The following is a 19,568-nucleotide window of genomic DNA, read 5'->3' on the forward strand; positions in this document are numbered from 1 at the left end:
AAACCAGGACTACAGGCTTTATTAGAGGAGAAGCACCTGCCGGGCTGCCTCACAAGGGGAGGACAGCAGCACGTGCAGGGTGGGCACGCCTTTTGAGGGGCAGAATGGGAAGGGGTGGGGGCTTAGTGTACTCGGTGCACACTGATTGGTGGCTTACTGCATTGTCCATATAGGACAAGGGCTTAGGGTATTTGGCAGGTGTGGATTGGTGGTCCAATGTATAGTCCATATAAGGTACCTGGTTAGTCACTCAGGTATTTCTGGGCTGCAGGTTACGTCATACTCCGCCCACCAGTTGGGGGAAGGGAGGATCTATCAATTATTCTTAGTATGGAAAGAATACATCAATATTTTTCTTGTAGACATGTTAAGTTTGAGTTACTAGTACATAGTTGATATTCAACTGTATGAATATATGAATCTGGAATTTACATTTGGAATATACATTTGGAGATTATAAGCAATAGATGGCATTTCAAGCCATGGGAGTGACTGAGAGCACCTAGGGAGAGAGTAGATAAAGAGAAGAGGCCAAGGAATCACATGGTCCCCAACATTTACAAGTGTGATAGGAACAAGTGTGCTAGAGAGAAGATTGAGAATGAGTAGCCAGGTGGGTAGGTGGAAAACCAGAGTATAGCATGATGCAAGTCAAGGGAAGAGTATTTCGAAGAGGGCGGGGCCAACTGTATTACATGTACCACCAGAGCACTAGGAGAGGGAGACAGATGCTTTCTGCATTTGGCTTCCTAGAGGTCTTACCTTGCCCTTGACAACAGCAATTTTACTGGGGGAAGGAAAGCTAATGGAAACAGAGTTATAGGCAACCTTTCTGAAAGATTTTGCTGTGGAGGGGAGTAGAGAAGCTATAAAGAGAAGAAAATGTGGGGCCAGGGGAGGGACGTGTGTGTGTGTGTGTGTGTGTGTGTGTGTGTGTGTGTGTGTGTGAGTTTAAAGATGGGAGATTTAAAAGCTGTTTGTTTATTATTGGAGATGATCCAGTAGGGTACACGATAGTGGCATGAAGAAGAAAGGGGCTAAGCAAAGCAATGAAGTCCCTGAGAAGGAGATTGAATCCAGAGCATAGTGCTGAGACTGAAAATGGAGAGCACAGGCCTGTTCATATACTTAACAGGAGAGAAAAAGGAGATGAGAGGAGTAGGCAAAAGAGATGAGGGAGTTTCCATCTGACATTTCTGTTTTCTTTTCTTTTTTTAAATTTAAATTCTTTATTGTTGAAAGTATTACATATGTCTCCTTTTCCCCCATTAACCTCTCCTCATCTGCTCCTACACCCCCATCACACCCCCCCCCCCCCCGCCAGCACATGCCCTCATCCCCCTACTGTCTGTGTCCATTGGTTATGCTTATATGTATGCATACAAGTCCTTTGGTTGATCTCTTACCACCACCGCCCCCCACCTGCTTTCCATCTGAGGTTTGATGGTCTGTTCAATGTTTCTATGTCTCTGGATCTATTTTTGTTTATCAGTTTATGTTGTTCATTATATTCCACAAATGAATGAGATCATGTGACACTTCTAATATTTTAATGCTGTCATATGTAAACCAAAATTTGATTTTATTTATAACACTGTGGGGCTGTCCATAGACATAAATTCACACACATACACACACACGAACAACTTTCTTGGTTAGGACATGTGTGCAAAATTTTTTTACTGTAAGTACATTCTAATCAACCATATTTAGAATTAAATAGAAAAGAACCGACAGTATTCTATAATTATAGATATAATTACTGACATTTGAAATCTGCTTGGTTGAGTAAACCAGATAATTAGAATTTCTTGTTAAATAGGCTGAGGTTCCAACGTATGTAGGTAGGACTGAGTACTTTGCACAGAGAAAATATTCCCTGGCTAGAGAACTACATTCTTCACCTGGGCCAGGTATTTCAAAAATATGCTGTTTTGGTCATAAGGGAGCACAGATGGGGATGGAATGGGTGGGGAGAGAGATATTACACATGATTGTGCAATTTCATTACCACTGTTGGGAAAACAACACAAAGCCATGACCAAGTTGGTAACATTACCTTTGGCCTATAAGGAACAGTACATTTTTTGGCTGACTATTACCCTCAATAATTTATCTTGATGTTACACAATGCGTTTCCTTATGAAAACTCAGAGAGCCCTATGCAAGTTACTTCATTTGTCTACACAGCGTTGGGAAGCTGAGAGCTGTTGTCTTGACCAATGCTGTTCCATGGAAATATGACACGGCCACGTATGTAATTTAAAATTTTCTAGTACCTACATTTAAAAAAGTAAAAAGAAACAGGTGAAATTAATTTGGATGTTATATTGATCTAACCCCGGATATCTAAAGTATTATCATGTCAACGTACAGTAAGTAGACATAAAAACTTGTTCATGAGATATATTGCATTCTTTTGTCGGTACTAAGTCTTTGAAATCCGTTGTGCATTTAACACTGAGAGCACATCTCAGTGTGGACAGCCACATTTCAAGTGCTCAGGAGCCACATGGCACCTCCGCTTTAGAGAATACTGGAAAGATGACGCGTGGCCCCAGGATCCACAGCCCAGGCTCTATTGCAAGGTAATATAATGTGAGTCACAATTTGTCATTTTCCTGCTCAAAATCCTCCCAAGACTTCCCCTCACTCCTAGAACAACAGCTAAAGCTCTTACCTATGAGGCTGAATCTGATACAGCCCTGCCTCCCTTGCCAACTTTATGGCCTACCAATTCCTCCTCCTCTGCACCCACCCCCATTCCCACCCTTACCTCAGCATCCTGGCACTTCCTCCTCCTCAGGCCTGGAATGCATTTTCTCATGGCTCCATCCCGGAGTTCATTCAGGTATTTGCTGAAACTCATCTCAGGAAGGCCTTTGATCTAAAATAGCTCTCCTCTCTAGCCAGTCTCCAGCTACTTACCTGCTTTCTTAGTGTTCATTACAGTAGGCACAGAAAATGGTACATACATACTTACCTGGCAGGGGAGATATGATCACAAAGGCGGTTTTCCCAGGCGAGGCTGATCCACTGCGCTCCAGATGCGCTGACCCCTGAGATTTCCCCAAATGTGGGAAACTCGACTGCATAATTTGTGGTAGTGGGGGCCTGCATTCATGCTCTCCCTTACAATAAAAAGAAAATGTGCATGCGTATTAAAATGTGTTTGTCGTCTGTCTCCTACGCTAGAAAGTAAGTTCTATGAGGTGAGGGGCGTTGCTTTGAACACTGTTGGATCACCACCACCGGGACTAGTGCCTGGCATACAGCAGGTTTGCTGAATGGATGAGTGAAAAGTGTTATTTTTGGCACATTGTTTAGAAGGTATAGTGCAGTGTTTAGAGTGTATACTCTGGAGTCAGACTCTTTGAGATCAAATGTCAGCCTATCTGCTTTCTATCTTCATTCCTTTGAGTAATTGCTTAACTTCTTTAAACTTCAGGTTCCTTATCTGGAAAATGAGAGGGTTATTAATAATAGCATCTAGCCCTAGATGGTTTGGCTCAGTGGATAGAGTGTCAGCCTACGGACTGAAGGGTCCCAGGTTTGATTCCAGTCAAGGGCACATGCCAGGGTTTTGGGCTTGATCCCCAGTAGGGGGCCTGTAGGAGGCAGCCAATCAGTGATTCTCTCATCATTGATATTTCTCTCTCTCTCCCTCTTCCTTCCTCTCTGAAATCAATAAAAACATATTAAAAATAATAATAATAATAATGATAGCATCTATTTCATAGAAATAATGTTGCTTTGGAGATTAAATGAGATAAAGTATTTAAAGTACTGTAATGAGGAATTGTAACCCACCCCACCTTCTTTTGACATTGTTTCTGTAATTGCTTATTGTGACTAATATGTAGCTTGTAGATAAGCAGCATGTTTATATAAGAATCCTAGGAACTAACGTCAGAAGACACATATCCCAACCGTTAAGTCATCCCAGGTCCAGGAGACTTGCTGACCTTCCACCGCAGAAGCAGCATGACGAAGACCAGGATGATGCACACCAGACCATCACTTGACCAGTTTCAAGATCGTTATCAGAATGGACCATGCTGGCCTGCATGTAGAGAACTTTTCAACCCCTTCCCCTGATCTCTTTGTTCTGCTTTCCTTCTCCCTCCGTATAAAAACCGCAGCCTGTACGGAGATGTTGAGATCGGCTTTGTGACAAGAGTCCCCCATTTCCTCAGGTGACCGGCACTTGATAAAAACCTCTTTCCTTTTTCACCAGCATCTGTCTCAAGGGTTTGGTTTTTTTGTGATGGCAGGCAGCCAGAGTTGGGTTCCGGTTACAGTACCTCATATAGTGTCTGGCTCATAATAAGCACTCAAGAAAATGTTCTAGGTGGCCAGGGGCGGGCTAGAAGGGGTCAATGGGGAAAAAAGGGAGACATATGTAATACTTTCAACAATAAAGACATAAGTAAAAAGAATGTTCTGTTATTACCTTTAGTTAAACAGAGATTAAAATGAGTGCTATGGCTCTGCAGGCGTGGCTCAGTGGTTGAGCATTGACCTATGAACCAGGAGGTCACGGTTCGATTCCTGGCCAGGGCACATGCCTGGGTTGTAGGCTCGATCCTCAGTGTGGGGTGTGCAGGAGGCAGCGGACCAATGATTCTCTCTCATCATTGATGTTTCTATCTCTCTCTCCCTCTCCCTTCCTCTCTGAAATCAATAAAAATATGTTTTGTTAATAAACAAATGAAACAGCAGTCCTCCAATGTACCCTCTCCCATATCACTGCCCACCATTTCTTATGCTTTGCCTTCCCAGAGGCAACCACTATCAACTATTTTATCCAGTTCCTTTGGAATTATCCATGTCTCAAAAGAACATTCGCATTACTGTTTTAAAAATAAATTCTGTGACTTCCAACTCTAAGAGGTGAAAATTCAGCTCATTTTCATGATGTCCACCACAGACACGAACACCTTCTTTGTCTCTTCAACATGACAGTGATTTCATTATATATTGATTTGATTTGACTTTGTAAGTGTTATGCACACCTGGGCCATAGAATATTCTATCCTATTAATACATACCTTTTCCTATACAACTTTTTTTCTTGAGTTAATAATTGTCTTTTCCCCCTGTAACTTGGATTTTGTAACAAAGAGGCTTGACTCCATTTTTTATGTTTGACTGTTGTCAGCTTTCAATTTCCACTTTTTTTTTTTTTCCTATCTGCTCCACATCTGGGCAACTAATTCCTGTGTAATTCTTAATTACAAGAGCTGATGGGAATTTCAAATAATGCAGACTAGCCCATGCCAAGGGAATTCCCCACTATTCTGACTCGACCATTTAACCACAAAAAAGCCCCAAACCACCTGGCTCAGTGGTTGAGCATCGACCTATGGTATGAACCAGGAAGGAGGTCATGGTTTGATTCCCAGTCAGGGCACATGCCTGGGTTTCGAGCTTGATCTTTAGTAGGGGGCGTGCAGGAGGTAGCTGATCAATGATTCTCTCATCATTGATGCTTCTATCTCTCCCTCTCCCTTCCTCTTTAAAATGAATACAGATATATTTTTTAAAAAGCCAAACCACCTGTATCCCTTTGTTTATTTCTCATCTGACTGTTGAATGAGCCCGTTTTCTGCTGGGAACCCCAGCTTAGTGTTAGTACTAAAAATACTTTCTTTAGATTCACCGTGAGTGTATTGTGTCATGTGTCTAGAGAGCCAATAAATTCCTGAGTGGGCAATCATGACACCGCTTGGCAGACTGATCTATGTAGTCTCTACATACTTATCATTAATACATCTCCAAAGTGGTCCCACCCCCAATTTTATTAATTTCCCTCAAAATGCCTTAAACACTAGTCATTGTACCCAGGCCATTTTCTTGATGCTTCTTCTCCCATGGCCTCTGCCCTGCTCCAGGTCATTGATTGTTTGACCTTTAGGTTCCTTCAGAGCTGCGGCCTTAAATGTTCCTTTCACCACCCACCTACCTTTCCCATATATCAGAACCTTATATCCTGGATTTCATTTTCTCTTTTCTTATTTTGGTTAAACAAATCCTCTGATAGCTTCCTGAGAAATGGACCTTTGCGGTAATGTTTTTGACCTTGCACATCTGAAAAATCTATATACTACGTCCCCACTTAATAATTTGGCAGGGAAACGCTACATTAGAAATCATGGAAGGGAAAAAAATCATTTCCTTTTGCTATTTTCTGGCATCAAGAAGTCTGAGGCTATTCTGATACTTGATTCTTTTTAGAATCCTATTTTTCTTTCTTGAAAGTTTTTAGAATATGGGGTGAGCAAAAGCAGGTTCACAGTTATAATACAAACAATGCAATAATTAATAAATAATAAGATGTGCCTCAGTGTGGGTTTATTTTCATCCATTGTCTTGGAAGCTCAATAGGCTCTTTCAATTTGGAAAGTCATGTTCTTTCATTCCAGGGAATTTTCTTGAATTGTTTTCTTTGATAATTTTTCCTCTCCATTTCTGCTGTTCTCTCTTCCTGGAACTCCCATATTGAATTTTCTGAACTAGACAGTAACTTCCTCATCTTTTTACTTTTTCTCTTTTCATCTTCTCATTTTACTTCCTGAGAGATTTTTCCAGTTTTTTAATTTTATTTTATTATTTTATTTTATTTTATTTATTTGATTTACTTGTTTGTTAATCCTCACCCGAGGATATTTTCCATAATTTTTAGAGAGAATGGAAGGGAGGGGGAGACAGAGAAACATCGATGTGAGAGAGACACAACGATTGGTTGCCTCCTGCACACACCCCAACCAGGGCAGGGCTGGAACCTGCAGCCCAGGTACATGCCCTTGCCCAGGAATTGAATCCCAGGCCTTTTTGGTGAGCAGGTCCAAGCTCTAACCACTGAACTATACCAGCCAGGGTTCCCAGAAGCTTAGTCAATCTATATGTGCCCCTTCCTCCTCTGCCCCTCCAGTTCCTGCCTAGGAAGTTCTAGAGTAGTCCTTTGAGAATGCTCCCCAAGTGCTGTATACTGAATATTTATTCCCCGCCCCCAAGTCATACATTGAAACCTGACCCCCAGTGTGATGGTATTTGAAGGGTGTTTGGAAGATGATTAGATTAGAAAGGTAAAGTTGTCATGAATGGGATTAGTGCCCTTATGAAAGAGGCCCCAGAGTGCCCTCTCACCCCTTTTGCCATGTGAGGACTTGGTCGGAAGTTGACAATCCACAACCCGGAAGAGGGTTTTCACCAGAACTCAACCATGCTGGCACCTGATCTTGGACTTCCAGCCTCCAGAACTGTGAGAAACGTTTCTGTTATTTACAAGCCACTCAGTCCATGGTGTTCAGTTATGGTGACCCACGCCAATAAAACACCAAGTAATTTTGATATGACTCATCCTCATAGGTGAGGAATACTGGATGAAATGGCAGTTATGACCAAACTGCATGTTATTAAGCCATTATTGATGTTTGCTACAAATGGTTCGACAAGTGACAGCTGTAGAATGTTTAGTTCATTTACAAACACCAGCTAGAGTCGAAAGGAGCCTCTTTTTCAGAGTCAATTGTGCATTTTCAATACCACCATTTTCATTTCATAATGTAGGAAAAGGCAAAATACAGTGCTGGACTTTAGGAGTTTTGATCCGCTTATTAACCTGTTTGAGTTGGCCAGTTCCTTGAATTCTCTCTGCTTCAGAATAGTTCCTATCTATACAATAAGGAGAGCCATATTTATTCCCAACCTAGAGCAAAAGAAAGAAAAGTGCCACACATCATGCTACAGAAATGTTTTTTATTTTTTTTAATTGATATTTAGAGAGAGGAAGGGAGAGGGAAAGGAGAAGAGAGAGAGAGAGAGAGAGAGAGAGAGAGAGAGAGAGAGAGAGAGAGAAACATCAATGTGAGAGAAAGACATTGATCCACTGCCTCCTGTATGCTCCCTACTGGGGACTGAGCCCCCAATCTGGGCATGTGCCCTGATCAGAATGGAACTGGCAATCTTTTGGTGCATGGGACCATGCCCAGTCAACTGCACCGCACCCACCAGGACCAGAAATATGTTTTAAAGGAAAAGACTTTGGTAACCACAGTGTGTCTCAATCTAGAACTGGAAACTGTGTGCCGATCTTGGGGCATCTCTAAGCACATTTCTCTGGGTAACATAGTGTGTGTTAGTTAGAAATGGTGGTATTTTCTTATGTAAACTTCTATTGTATAAATTACATAACTATGAAAAACAGGAATAAGATGCCACTGTGATACTTATGCATGGTTTAATAGGGGAGCAGACTTTATCAGTATCTCAATGCACACTTCCACCGGGGTGGTTTATTTTCTTCAAAACTATTCTGAGCTAATTTATGATTGAATTCATTTTGATGTTCAACAACTTTGCTTTTCCTACAGTCATTTGCTAGTACTTCAATTAACTTAGCTCCCTAGGTCTCTTGAAATATATAATAAAAAAGAGAATCACCTACAAAACAATCAGACAAATATAAGGTCTTATTTCTGAACAAGCCTGGAGGTTTGTGTTACCAGGGAGTGATTTTTATAAATGTGAAAAGGATTCAAATTAGGAGTGAGTAGGCAAAGGATGGCTGATGGGAATGGGAGGGAGAGACTGCATTAATCTGAGTGTGAATACAATGGTTTACAATGGTTTCTGCAACCCTCCATTTCCCTACCCTTTTAATTTTAATTTGCTCTTTGTTTAAAAAGTAAGGAGGAGGAGGAGGAGGAGGAGGAGGAGGAGGAGGAGGAGGAGGAGGAGGAGGAGGAGGGATGCTTAAGCCTGTACATTATCCAACAGTTGGAACATGAAAGTTGGTGACAGAAGTTTTAGTTTTCTTGTAACAGTTTCACTGATGACTCACTTGAAAACTGGGTAGAGGGCTTATCCTTGTGCTACTTCAGTTCTTGGATATGTTCAAAAAGGGAGGATAATAATTGATGCTAAAAATAATTAACTAGGGTGACTATTTAGAGTTCTAAGAGGATGTTATGTAAATTTCCACTACCTTAACAATGACACCTGATTATATGTCTTAATCTTTAACTATCTGTGCTTTGGCCCTGGCCTGGTAACTCATTTGGTTAGAACCTTGTCCCAATATTCCAAGACTTTGTGTGTTCGTTCCCCAGCTAGAGCATATACAAGAAGCAACCAATGAATGCACAAGTGGAACAACAAATTGATGTTTCTCTTTCTCTCTCAAATCAATCAATAAAAAATAAAAAATAATAATTAAAATAAAACTATGCTTTGGCTAAATTCTGACAAGTTACATTAATAAATAAATGTTCTCTCTTTAACTTTATTTTACAACTCTATTCTCCACATCCTTGTTATTCTTGTTTTATGGATTTCTTTTTTTTCTGATAATATCTTTTCATGTTGTTTCAGGTCAATAAATCTGCTTCTGCATTTGCTGATACTGTAGATTCTAATCAAATCCTCTCTAGCCCTGGCCGGGTAGCTCAGTCGGTTAGAGCGTCATCCTGATACGCCAACATTGTACATTCGATACCCAGTTAGGGCACATACAAGAATCAGCCAGTGAAAGCATAAATAAGTAAAACCACAAATCTATTTTTCCCTCTTTTTCTCTCTCTCCCCCACTTTCTCGCTCTCTTTAAAATCAATAAGTAAAATTAAAAAAAAAAATCTCTATATATTTCATCTTATTTGGATTAGGATTCATTCCTTTAAAATTTACTGTTAGCATATTAGCCTGTCATTTTTCTTATATGGACAAGATCCATTTACATAATAAAGGCATAATTTATGTGTAACATGACTAGAAATGTATCTTAACATTCACATAATTTCTTGTCTCTCTCATTTGTGTATTAATTACTCTTCAATAATATATATATCACTTAGTATAGGAGAGGAGAAATTTAACCATTCAACTTAGAACCAGACTTTTTCATCTATGGTCGTCTAGTTCAAGCCCCTCATTTTAAAAATAAGAAGTGGGTAAGTCACTTACTTATCTAGGGCCACACAACACTTAGTGATGGAGTAGGGACTACAACTCATGAATCTTGTGTCTCCAGCCACTGTTGTTACTACTCCAGGCCTAATAAATACACTGCACGCTTTAAGTGATGAATTTGATTAAGGTCACCCATGCTGAGTTAGTCCCTAGGTAAACTTATCTGTTTGTTTGCAGACACTGCACCTTTAATCCAGGCCAGCCAGATCTCTAACCTTGTGAAGCGAAGTTCAGATGGGGAACTGGCATTGATCCATCCTCCCACTGAAGATACAGATGCTACCCAGATGCTGGATAGTCATCATCGTTTCTGAGGACAACACATCCCTTCTCAGTGGCAGCACTACATTCTACATTCATCTGACAAACACTTAATTTACATCCACTATGAAACAGGCATTGTATCTTTTGTATCACAGCATCCCTGTCCTCGGGGACATTACAATCTAAGATGAAGGCAAATGTGAAACAAATAACTGTATAATGAGTTGAATCCTATAATGTAAGTGTACATATCTTAAAAACATCCACTTAAGATTTTTCTTCTTTGTTATCACACTTTCTTGCAAAATGAGCCATTTTAATATATAACTAACCAAGGCAGCAGATAAGCATATCATGGAAAGTTGGTTGGTTATTCATAATTGCCAAGGTTTATTTGGCCCATTACTACCTACCAACTCTTTCTCCTGCCAGGTGTACTGTTGTAATTTGGTGAAGTTGTTTTGGAGGTGGGAGAGCTGAAGTTTTGGCGTAGGGAAGGTAAAAATGAAGTAAATATTTTTAATGTCTTAAATTAGTATTTTTATTATTATAAAAGCAATCCATTATTTGGGTCAAACATTCAAATTATACTGGAAGGTTAAAGTGCAAAGGAAACATTCTTTCTATTCTGGATATGCACACTTAACAGTTTTCTGCCACCCCCCCTCCCCAGAAATTTTCTATGCATACAGAAATATATATACTGGTATATATATATATATATATATATATATATATATATATATATATATTCATATTCCCCACAAATGGGTTAATGATAAATGATTTTTCACTTACTCTAGATATATTTATACATCCATATATATTGATCTATCTCATTTAAAAAATGTTAACCTATCCCTTCTCGGCCTTTGGCTAAGATCAAGTGTAAAAAATGTTTACCTTTGTATGCATATACCATAATTGATTTAAGCAGAAGTTGACCTTTTAAAAAGTCATAAATACTAAATACTGGGGTGATAACACAGAGAAAATATACATGTAAACAGCTATTCACAGAGTAAATAAAACAGCCACAGACAGTAGAGTTTATTAAATGAATGACTGTTTCTTTCTCTTTGACCACTCTTAGAACCCATCAGTAATTTGATTGCTTTCGTCTGCATTCAGAGCTGCTAACTTTCTCCCTGACTAACCTGAGGAAGTGGTAAAAGTGAAACTTTTTTTCTGTCTGAGGTCACACTTACTGCTCTCTGTAGTATCTGGATATGGTCACAGGTAAACATCCCTGCATTTTAACGCATATGGACTTCCTGACAATCCCCCACCCTCCTGTGCTCCCCACTTGGCTTAACTTCCTGGATTAAAAAAAAAAAATCAGCTGCAATCTATCAGGACCCTATCATGTGCTCAGAGCAGAGCCGAAGAAATCTAAGTGTTCTGCCTCACAATATGAGGAAGGCAGGGGGCTAGTTTTTAAGATAAAAATCTATGAACAAAACACAAACTCCCCAAAACTTCCTTTAAACCCAACTGCATTGTCACACGCTCACAAGCGCTTATTACGCAGCCAGATGACTCAAGATTACTACATTTCTATTCATACGGAGTTTGCTGGCCCCGAATCAACACACTCAGGCCCGCCCTCCCCCATCTTCCTCTGGTCTCCCCGGGGAGGCTGACATTTGGAGCACTCCTTTGAGTGGAATGAAGATGATGTGTGTTTGCTGCCTGAACTGTTTGTTCTGGGATTTTATAAAGGCACTAAAGCACCTCCCGCCCCCCTTTTAAAGTTATTTATTTATTTTTCGAGGTGGGGGTAAGAGGAGGTCAGAATCTCCTTGGCTTCTCAGTCTTCCGAGTTAGACATATATTCTGAACGTGGGAAGCAGGCTAAGGACTCCTTTCTGTTTGCTATTTACTGCAGAGCTGGGTATTCACATCAGAAATCACATCTCCATTCCTTCTGTCGCTCAGCGCGTCCTGGGGATGAAGGAAACAGAGCCCTAGCCCTGCTTGGCGGGGTTCGAGTTGAAGCTCCTGCTTCTGCTCTGGACTCTCAACCAGCACACCTTTCCCTCTGCATCTTTCCCTTCACAGCTTCCTCGGCCAAACGATCACAGTAGAAGTCACCGCGAAGCCTGAGGGTGTCCCCAGGCCTTTCCCCCACCCCGACCTGGAGACAGCGGCGGCGGCCCTCCCCCTGTCCCCCCAGCTCCGCGCTCTGGTCACACGGGGTCGTGGCAGGGAGAAAACCACTTGGATAAAAGATCTAGGCTCGGTCCTTTCCTTTCAGGGGCCTGTCCACGGCCCGAGACGGGGGTCCCCAGGCGTCGCCCGCTCCCAGCCCTGCGGGTTCTCCGCCGTCCCCGGGCCCCGGTCCCCCGCGCGCGGGCGGGGTGGGGCGTCACGGCCGGGAGAGGAGTGTGGGGCGGCCAGGAGGGGGCGCCGCGGGGGCGCCAGCGGGGTGGGGAGGGCCGCCGAGGACGCGGGCTGCGAGCGGGGAGCCGAGGTCGCGCCGGGGTCCCGCGCCTGGGGGGCCATCGCCGAGGGGGAGGCGGGGCAGCGGCGGCGGGAGGGGCGGCGAGGGCGGGGCGGGCAGTGGTGCCGCGCCGCGGTTCCTTTCCCCCGAGCGCCCGAAACTCGGGGCTGAGAACTTCTCTCCGCCCTCGCCCCGCGCCCTTGGCGACCCCGGCTCCCGCACCTGGTGCCCGGCCCGCCCCCGCCCCCGCTCCGGCGGCGCCGCCCCCCTGCCCGCCGCGCCGCGCCGGGTTACAAAGGAGGGAAAATGAGCCGGGCGGCGGCGGCGCGGCGCGGAGCCACCACGGCCGCGGCGATCGTGGCCGCCCCCGGCACCACGTAGGAGGCCCCCGCCCGCCCGTCCGCCCGCCCAGCGGCGGCCAGGCCTGAGCGGAGCCCGCGGCTCGCTGCCCGAGCCCTGCGCGTCGCCTCCCGGGCGGAGGAGGAGGCGGAGGCGGAGCGGAGGCGCCGCCTTCCCCGCGCCGCGCTCTCGCCGTTGTCTGCGCTCCGCTCTGGACCAGTTTGGGGAAGTTGCCGTGGCCCGGCGTCGCCCAGATGTGCGACCTCATTGAAGCACAGCCGGCCGAGAAGATCGGCAAGATGAAGAAGTTGCGGAGAACTTTGTCGGAGAGTTTCAGTCGCATCGGTGAGTGGCGCGCTGCCCGGGCGCTTGGCCCGGCGCCCCCGGCGTCCGCTCCTTCTGCCCCGCGCTCCTGGCACCGGCGCTGCCTCGGCAGCCCTGGCTCGCGTGGGGTGCGCTGAGCTCCGCGCGGATGATGGAGGGAACGCCGTCCGGGACCGGGGGAGGCTGGCGACACCCCTTTCCTTCAGGGTCTGGGGTTTCATTTGTGGGTTATTGTAAGCCTACAATTTGGGTTTCCCGTCCTCGCTGCTACCGCTCGGGCTTTCGCGCCCGCGGGGGGACCGGCGAGGGGACGCCCCTGCCCCGCCGCTGGGGGACTGGGCGGCTGCGTGGTCAGTTGTTATTTTGTGCGCGCAGGCGGTGTTGGTATGGGGTGTTTAGCCAATAATCGGGCTTTGGAAATGGGTGAGACGTTGCGTTGTGCCCTGGCATTGTTTAACACAGCGAACCTAAAGGGAAGTGGGACAGGTACCTGGGGACCTTTTGTTCTGGACTCAGGTCCTCGAAAGCGAAATGTGGGTGTTCCGTCCCGAGGTCTCTGAATTTTCCCTTTGCTGCAGGGAAATGCGCGCTGTGAACTTGCCAGGACATTCAGGAATGTCTCCAGAACTTCTTCCATGTATTAGAGCTCCAGGGCTAGTATTGTCTTTTAAACCAACCAACCAACTGACAAATAAAAACCGACCGAGAAATGTTTAGAACATTTAAGAATAAATTTATGTGACAGACTGTAGCTGGGTGACAACAGTATCACGTGGAATGGGTTTGCTAGATTTCTAGGATTGGCCATAGAAAACCCCTTTAAACCTTCATACAGTGGCTGGCACCTAACATAAGTTTCATTTAGACAGCTAACTGCTTTCCTAAGAAGCCTTCTAGCCTTCGTTTCACTTTTTTTTTTAACGTGTCATCCACGTTAATGAAGGTGTTAATGGGAATTAAGCAAGCGTTTCTTCAAAATAAAAACCTGGAGTGCACATGAGTATTGTTGTCATCCTTCTATCCACTCATTTAAAAAAAATCATGATGTAAGTGCATTGGAAAACATGTAAACTTTCTCCCAGTAGAACAAAACATGGGCCAACATTTAGTTTTCCTTTAACTTAAAATTTCACATGGGGGTACCAAATCTTTCCCAAGATGACTGTGAAGTTATTGTGTGGACCCAGTATTTAGTCCCGGTTTTATGCATTACATGCATTGGCTATTTGCAGTTTCACTTTTACAGCTAGGGATGCCTATGAAGAGTCTGTACATTCAAATGAAGCTTGGAAGCAAGAAGAGTGAAGGGGACAAGGTGTGGAGCTGGTGCTCCTTGTTAAGGAGGATGTGTCAGCCCCCCACCCGGACCATCACGGAGGCGGTCTGCAGTCCATTAAGCCCTGTTCTAAAACACATTAACTGTATATTTACGAATGCTAATGACTCTGTTGGAGCCCTTCCAGTTTTTTTGTTAAATAATTCATTGCAATTGAATCTCAGTAAGAAACCAAGGACATTAATATAAGAATTCCTTATGTTTAAATAATTTCAAGGTTTTGATCGACAATCAGTAAAATTTAGATGAACTACAGTGCTGTCAAATGGGGCAGTATGGTTAATTGGATTTTCTAGCTTCCTGAGATTTAGTGATGTGAAACTCCTTTTGATTCTGGCTCTTGTTAAAATGCCTTCTAAGATCTAGTAGATTTTACTTCCTTTCGGAAACAGTACAGGGCAGTAAACATAACTGATTATTGTATTGATGGAAAGTCTTGATTCTGAATAGCTTATCTCATTCTGGAATACTCTAAAAGGAGATAAAGAGATTTAAAGTGATTATGATTTAAGCTCAAGACATTTATTCCAAGTAGCCATTACAGAAAAATGAATCTTTGTTACCCATATATTTTCTCTATGTTGTGTTTGCAAAATCAAAAATCAATGAAATCGATCTGATTAGTTAAGGATTTTTAAGGTCTTGGAGGCTGTTGAGTTGAGGTCTTACGATGGAATTATGCAGTACATAGGTAAAGGGTGTTGTGGGCTGTGTGCCACAGACTGGGGATTTCTGGTGTTGCCACTTGTCGCTGAATGACCTTGGACAGGTCCCTCAACTTCTGAGCTTCAGTTTTTTGTGTACAAATCAATTTTGTTATGGGCACTAGTGGAATAATACATATGAGGTCCTGTGTGGTATGTAATACTCAATAGATGCTCACAATATGTTATCATTATTTGTGATTACATCATACTGACATAATTGATCTTCTGGTGGAAAGCAAGAGGAGTAAGGGAAGAAGTGGCCCCTGACTTACAGTAGAGCTAGCCTGCAAACAGGATAGGTTTTGGAGTTGGACTCAAATATCAGAGTATAAACTTCTTTTCTCTAGGAGGAAATCCAAATAAGGGGGAAGAAGTGCATTCAAATGAATATGAAGAAGTGTCATTTCTTTGAAAGTAGGTGATTCCAATAGTATTTATGGTTTTCTGCTAAATAGTGTCAGTGTATTGATTTATTTAGGAATTACAATAGTTGTCTCATGGTTTTTTTCTTTTATTTTAGGTTAGTATAAACAAAGACAAATGGGGATTTGTTAATTAATTGTTTAGGGGTTTAATTAATTAGTTAAAGGGGGTTTTGAACCCCCTTTTTTCCTGCTTGTTGTGTACCTTGGGCAACTAGCAGAATTTCCCCAAACCCCAGAGTACTCATTTGTAAATTTTCTTAAGGTTGTTGTGAAGATTAAATCAGATAAAAATGCATAAAATATCTAGTGCAATATGTGTCACATGATGGAGATCATTTCTGGAGGCTACTATTCCTCCATTACTTTGTTTATCTTCTGTCTTTCTCCTTTCTTCATGGGGACTTCTTGAGGAGATCAAAGAATACATGTTTATTCCTGTTGAAGAATCCAATATCACAACATATTCATTCACTTTAACCAATCTGTGATGGCTTCTGAAATGAACATACTGACTTTATTTTGCTTTTTTAGTATGATTCAAAGTGTAGCTTGTTATGTGATAAAATGTACAGTATTTTTGTTCAGCCATAGGAAGTATTAATCATTCAGCTACAGAAAATAAGGGTGATTTTGAAAGTAGGTGATATCCAGTCAATGTTTATCAATAATAATTCTGACTACATGAAAGTGGCAGTGCTAATGTGTAATTTATCCCTACATGAAAGATCGTGCCAACTTTGTCATTGCCCATCTCAAATACAGCTGATCTGAGATTGCTGTATTGTAGAAGGTCTAATAAAACACGTTGGCTTTCAAGCCATGGCACTCTGATTTACGACATCTGCCAGGGGGTGACTGCTATGCAGCTACGGTTCTTTTATAATAGGGGTGTAATTGAATTTCATTAGTATGTATGGTTTACTGCTACATAGTGTCTGTGTATTGATTTATTTAACAATTGCTATAGTTGTCCCGTGTTTTGCTTTGTCTTTTAAATTTAGGCTAGCATAAACAAAGACAAATGGGAATTTGTTAATTTTTTACTTTTATTTGTTTATTTTTAAAATATATTTTATTAATTTTTTACAGAGAGGAAGAGAGAGGGATAGAGAGTTAGAAACATCGATGAGAGAGAAACATCGATCAGCTGCCTCCTGCACACTCACCACTGGGGATGTGCCCGCAACCAAGGTACATGCCCCTGGCCGGAATCGAACTTGGGACCTTTCAGTCCGCAGGCCAACGCTCTATCCACTGAGCCAAACCGGTTAGGGCAGTTTTTTAGAAAGTTTATATGAAAATATATTTATTTAGTTTATTTTTGCTAGTGGTTATTGTGCTTTTTTTTTTTTTTAATTGTTTCAAGTATTACATATGTCTCCTTTTTCTCCCGATTGACCCTCCCCCCCACCACTCCCACCCTTTAGGACAAGCCCCCACCGCCCCAGTGTCTGTGTCCATTGGTCATGCCAATATGCATGCATACAAGTGCTTTGGTTTATTTACTTATTTTTGATTGTTAGTCTAGGACAGTGGTTCTCAACCTTCCCAATGCCGCGACCCTTTCATACAGGTCCTCATGTTGTGGTGACCCCCAACCATAAAATTATTTTCGTTGCTACTTCATAGCTGTAATTTTGCTACTGTTATGAATCATAATGTAACTATCTGATATGCAGGATGTATTTTCATTGTTACAAATTGAACATAATTAAAGCATAGTGATTAGTCACAAAAACAATATGTAATTATATATGTGTTTTCCGATGGTCTTAGGCGACCCCTGTGAAAGGGTCATTCGACCCCCAAAGGGTTCGCGACCCACAGGTTGAGAACCACTGGTCTAGGAGGCGAAAGCCTTCCTGTAATATCTGGTATAAGAGTAAGGTCAAACTGACATTTCATCATATTCATATGAATGCATTTCTTCAGCCTTATTGGATTTTCTCCTAGAGAAAGGAAGTTAATACTCTTTGATATTTGAGATGAAACCCATGTATACCATTTCTTTAGAAGAGTTTTTTGGGGAACTGAGTAAAAGGAAGAGTCTGTGGTTACACTGATTTTTGGGTTCGTTACCTTGTGCTAAAAGTGTGTAACTCTAGAATCTAGTTGTCATTTGATAAGTCCATTCTGTCAGAAAACAGAAATGTAAGAGAAATGTAAGAAAGGGTGAGACAAAATTTAGCTGTTGTCCCTCTCTCAATGTAGTTTTAAAAGATTTTAATTTGAAAAATATGAAATGAGTTCATATCAAGGATCCTTTCATAAGAGAGCATAGTGTATGGTTTTCATATGCCAAACCTTTAGAGTGTCTCAAATGTAAGGTGTTGTCTTTTTGCCATTGAGATACATAACTCATTAATTCAACAACTGATTAATTATTGAGTACATGCTATGTTCTAGATATTATTGCTGGCATTGATACTGGTCCTTGTCCTCATGACTTTAAGAGAAGACAGGCCAATGAAGGGGCATAGACTATGTGTATAGTGAAAAATTCTACCTTGAAGATTGGCATAATTTGCTGTTGGAGGACATAGGATGGGTATCTCTTTAGTCTTAGTGAGATCATGGAATGCTTTCTAGAGGAAGCAATGTCTGAGCAGAAGAATGAATAGAAGTCTGATTATATTAAATGGCTTAATACATGCCCCGCTGTTAACCCAGAAACATGTAATATGCTTATTATTCCATGGTATCTATGAAGACAATTGTGGGCTTACATTTATGTGAATGATTAATGACAATCAGGAAATGTAATCAATAATGAGATGTTGAGTGCTTGTTTAGGTCATCAGTGACCTGATAAATATTTGGAAATGACACCTTTAATTGGCCTTTGTTGTTACTATTAGCTGTTGTTCAGGGAAAGGTTTCCATGTAAGGTGTCAGTCTAGCAATAGAGGGTTTCAATGAAGCCATAGACTTCTTGGTCTTAAAACGTTCTCCCTTGTAGTATCCAGGACTCGAGAATAGTGTGTAGGGGAGAGAATCTGGCTTCCCGCTCTTATATCTTAGAAAATACACCTGCAGTTTCCTCTTCTATTTCCTCTTTTTATCTACAGACCCCACATCTTTATCCAGAATGTTGGAGGGATTGTCAGGATTTGGGGGGCGGGGGAGGGAACAAGAAGGAAATAGTCCCCACTGGGTGTTGAAGAATTCTGATTTTCTGCTTTCTTCATCTCTCAACTTCAGGGTCTTCATTTCATATTTGCAATTCTCTAAGGGATAGTATCAATTCTAATTATTTTTTTAAAAAAAAATTAAAAATATATTTTTATTGATTTTTAGAGACAGGAAGGAAGAGAGATAGAAACATTAATGAGAGAGAAATATCATTTATTAGCTGCCTCCTGCACACCTTATACTGGGGATGAAGCCTGCAATGCTGGAATGTGCCCTGACCAGGAATTGAACTCGTGACCTCTTGGTTCATGGGTCAACGCTCAACCATTGATCCACACCAGCTGGGCTCAACTCTAGTTCTTATTGGATGCTTTGCTTAAGAAAAACTATGGCTAAATTTCCAGAACTTTTATCATGTCCAAAATAAATACATTTAAAAATTTGTACTGTGAATTATAAGCTTGCTGCTGTTTGTATCTTGTATGGCAGCCTCAAAATGATTTCCATTAATCTTTGTTAAATGTGCTATGTCTGAGGCTGGACAGGAGTTGACTTTGTATTTGAAATCAATTTAGCTAATCATTTCTATTCCAAATATTTTTTTTTTAGATGAAACCATTTGTCTATA

The 19,568-nt window shown here is 42.0% G+C and overlaps 1 protein-coding gene and 1 non-coding gene across 2 annotated transcripts in view; both read left to right on the forward strand.

Moving 5' to 3' along the window:
* The first annotated feature begins 2,975 nt into the window (after positions 1-2,975).
* Positions 2,976-3,135, forward strand: LOC132211558 (U1 spliceosomal RNA). Its single transcript, XR_009447474.1, has one exon. It is a non-coding gene; the product is annotated as a U1 spliceosomal RNA (small nuclear RNA).
* Positions 3,136-12,759: 9,624 nt separating this feature from the next.
* Positions 12,760-19,568, forward strand: part of CDK14 (cyclin dependent kinase 14) — a 532,130-nt gene continuing 525,321 nt past the window's right edge. The window contains exon 1 of the mRNA XM_059712254.1: positions 12,760-13,361. Coding sequence (XP_059568237.1) covers positions 13,271-13,361 — 91 coding nt within the window. The 5' untranslated portion in view covers positions 12,760-13,270. The remainder of the gene's footprint in view (positions 13,362-19,568) is intronic.

The sequence above is a fragment of the Myotis daubentonii genome, chromosome 10 (genome assembly GCF_963259705.1).
Source record: "Myotis daubentonii chromosome 10, mMyoDau2.1, whole genome shotgun sequence".
Taxonomy (NCBI): Eukaryota; Metazoa; Chordata; class Mammalia; order Chiroptera; family Vespertilionidae; genus Myotis; species Myotis daubentonii.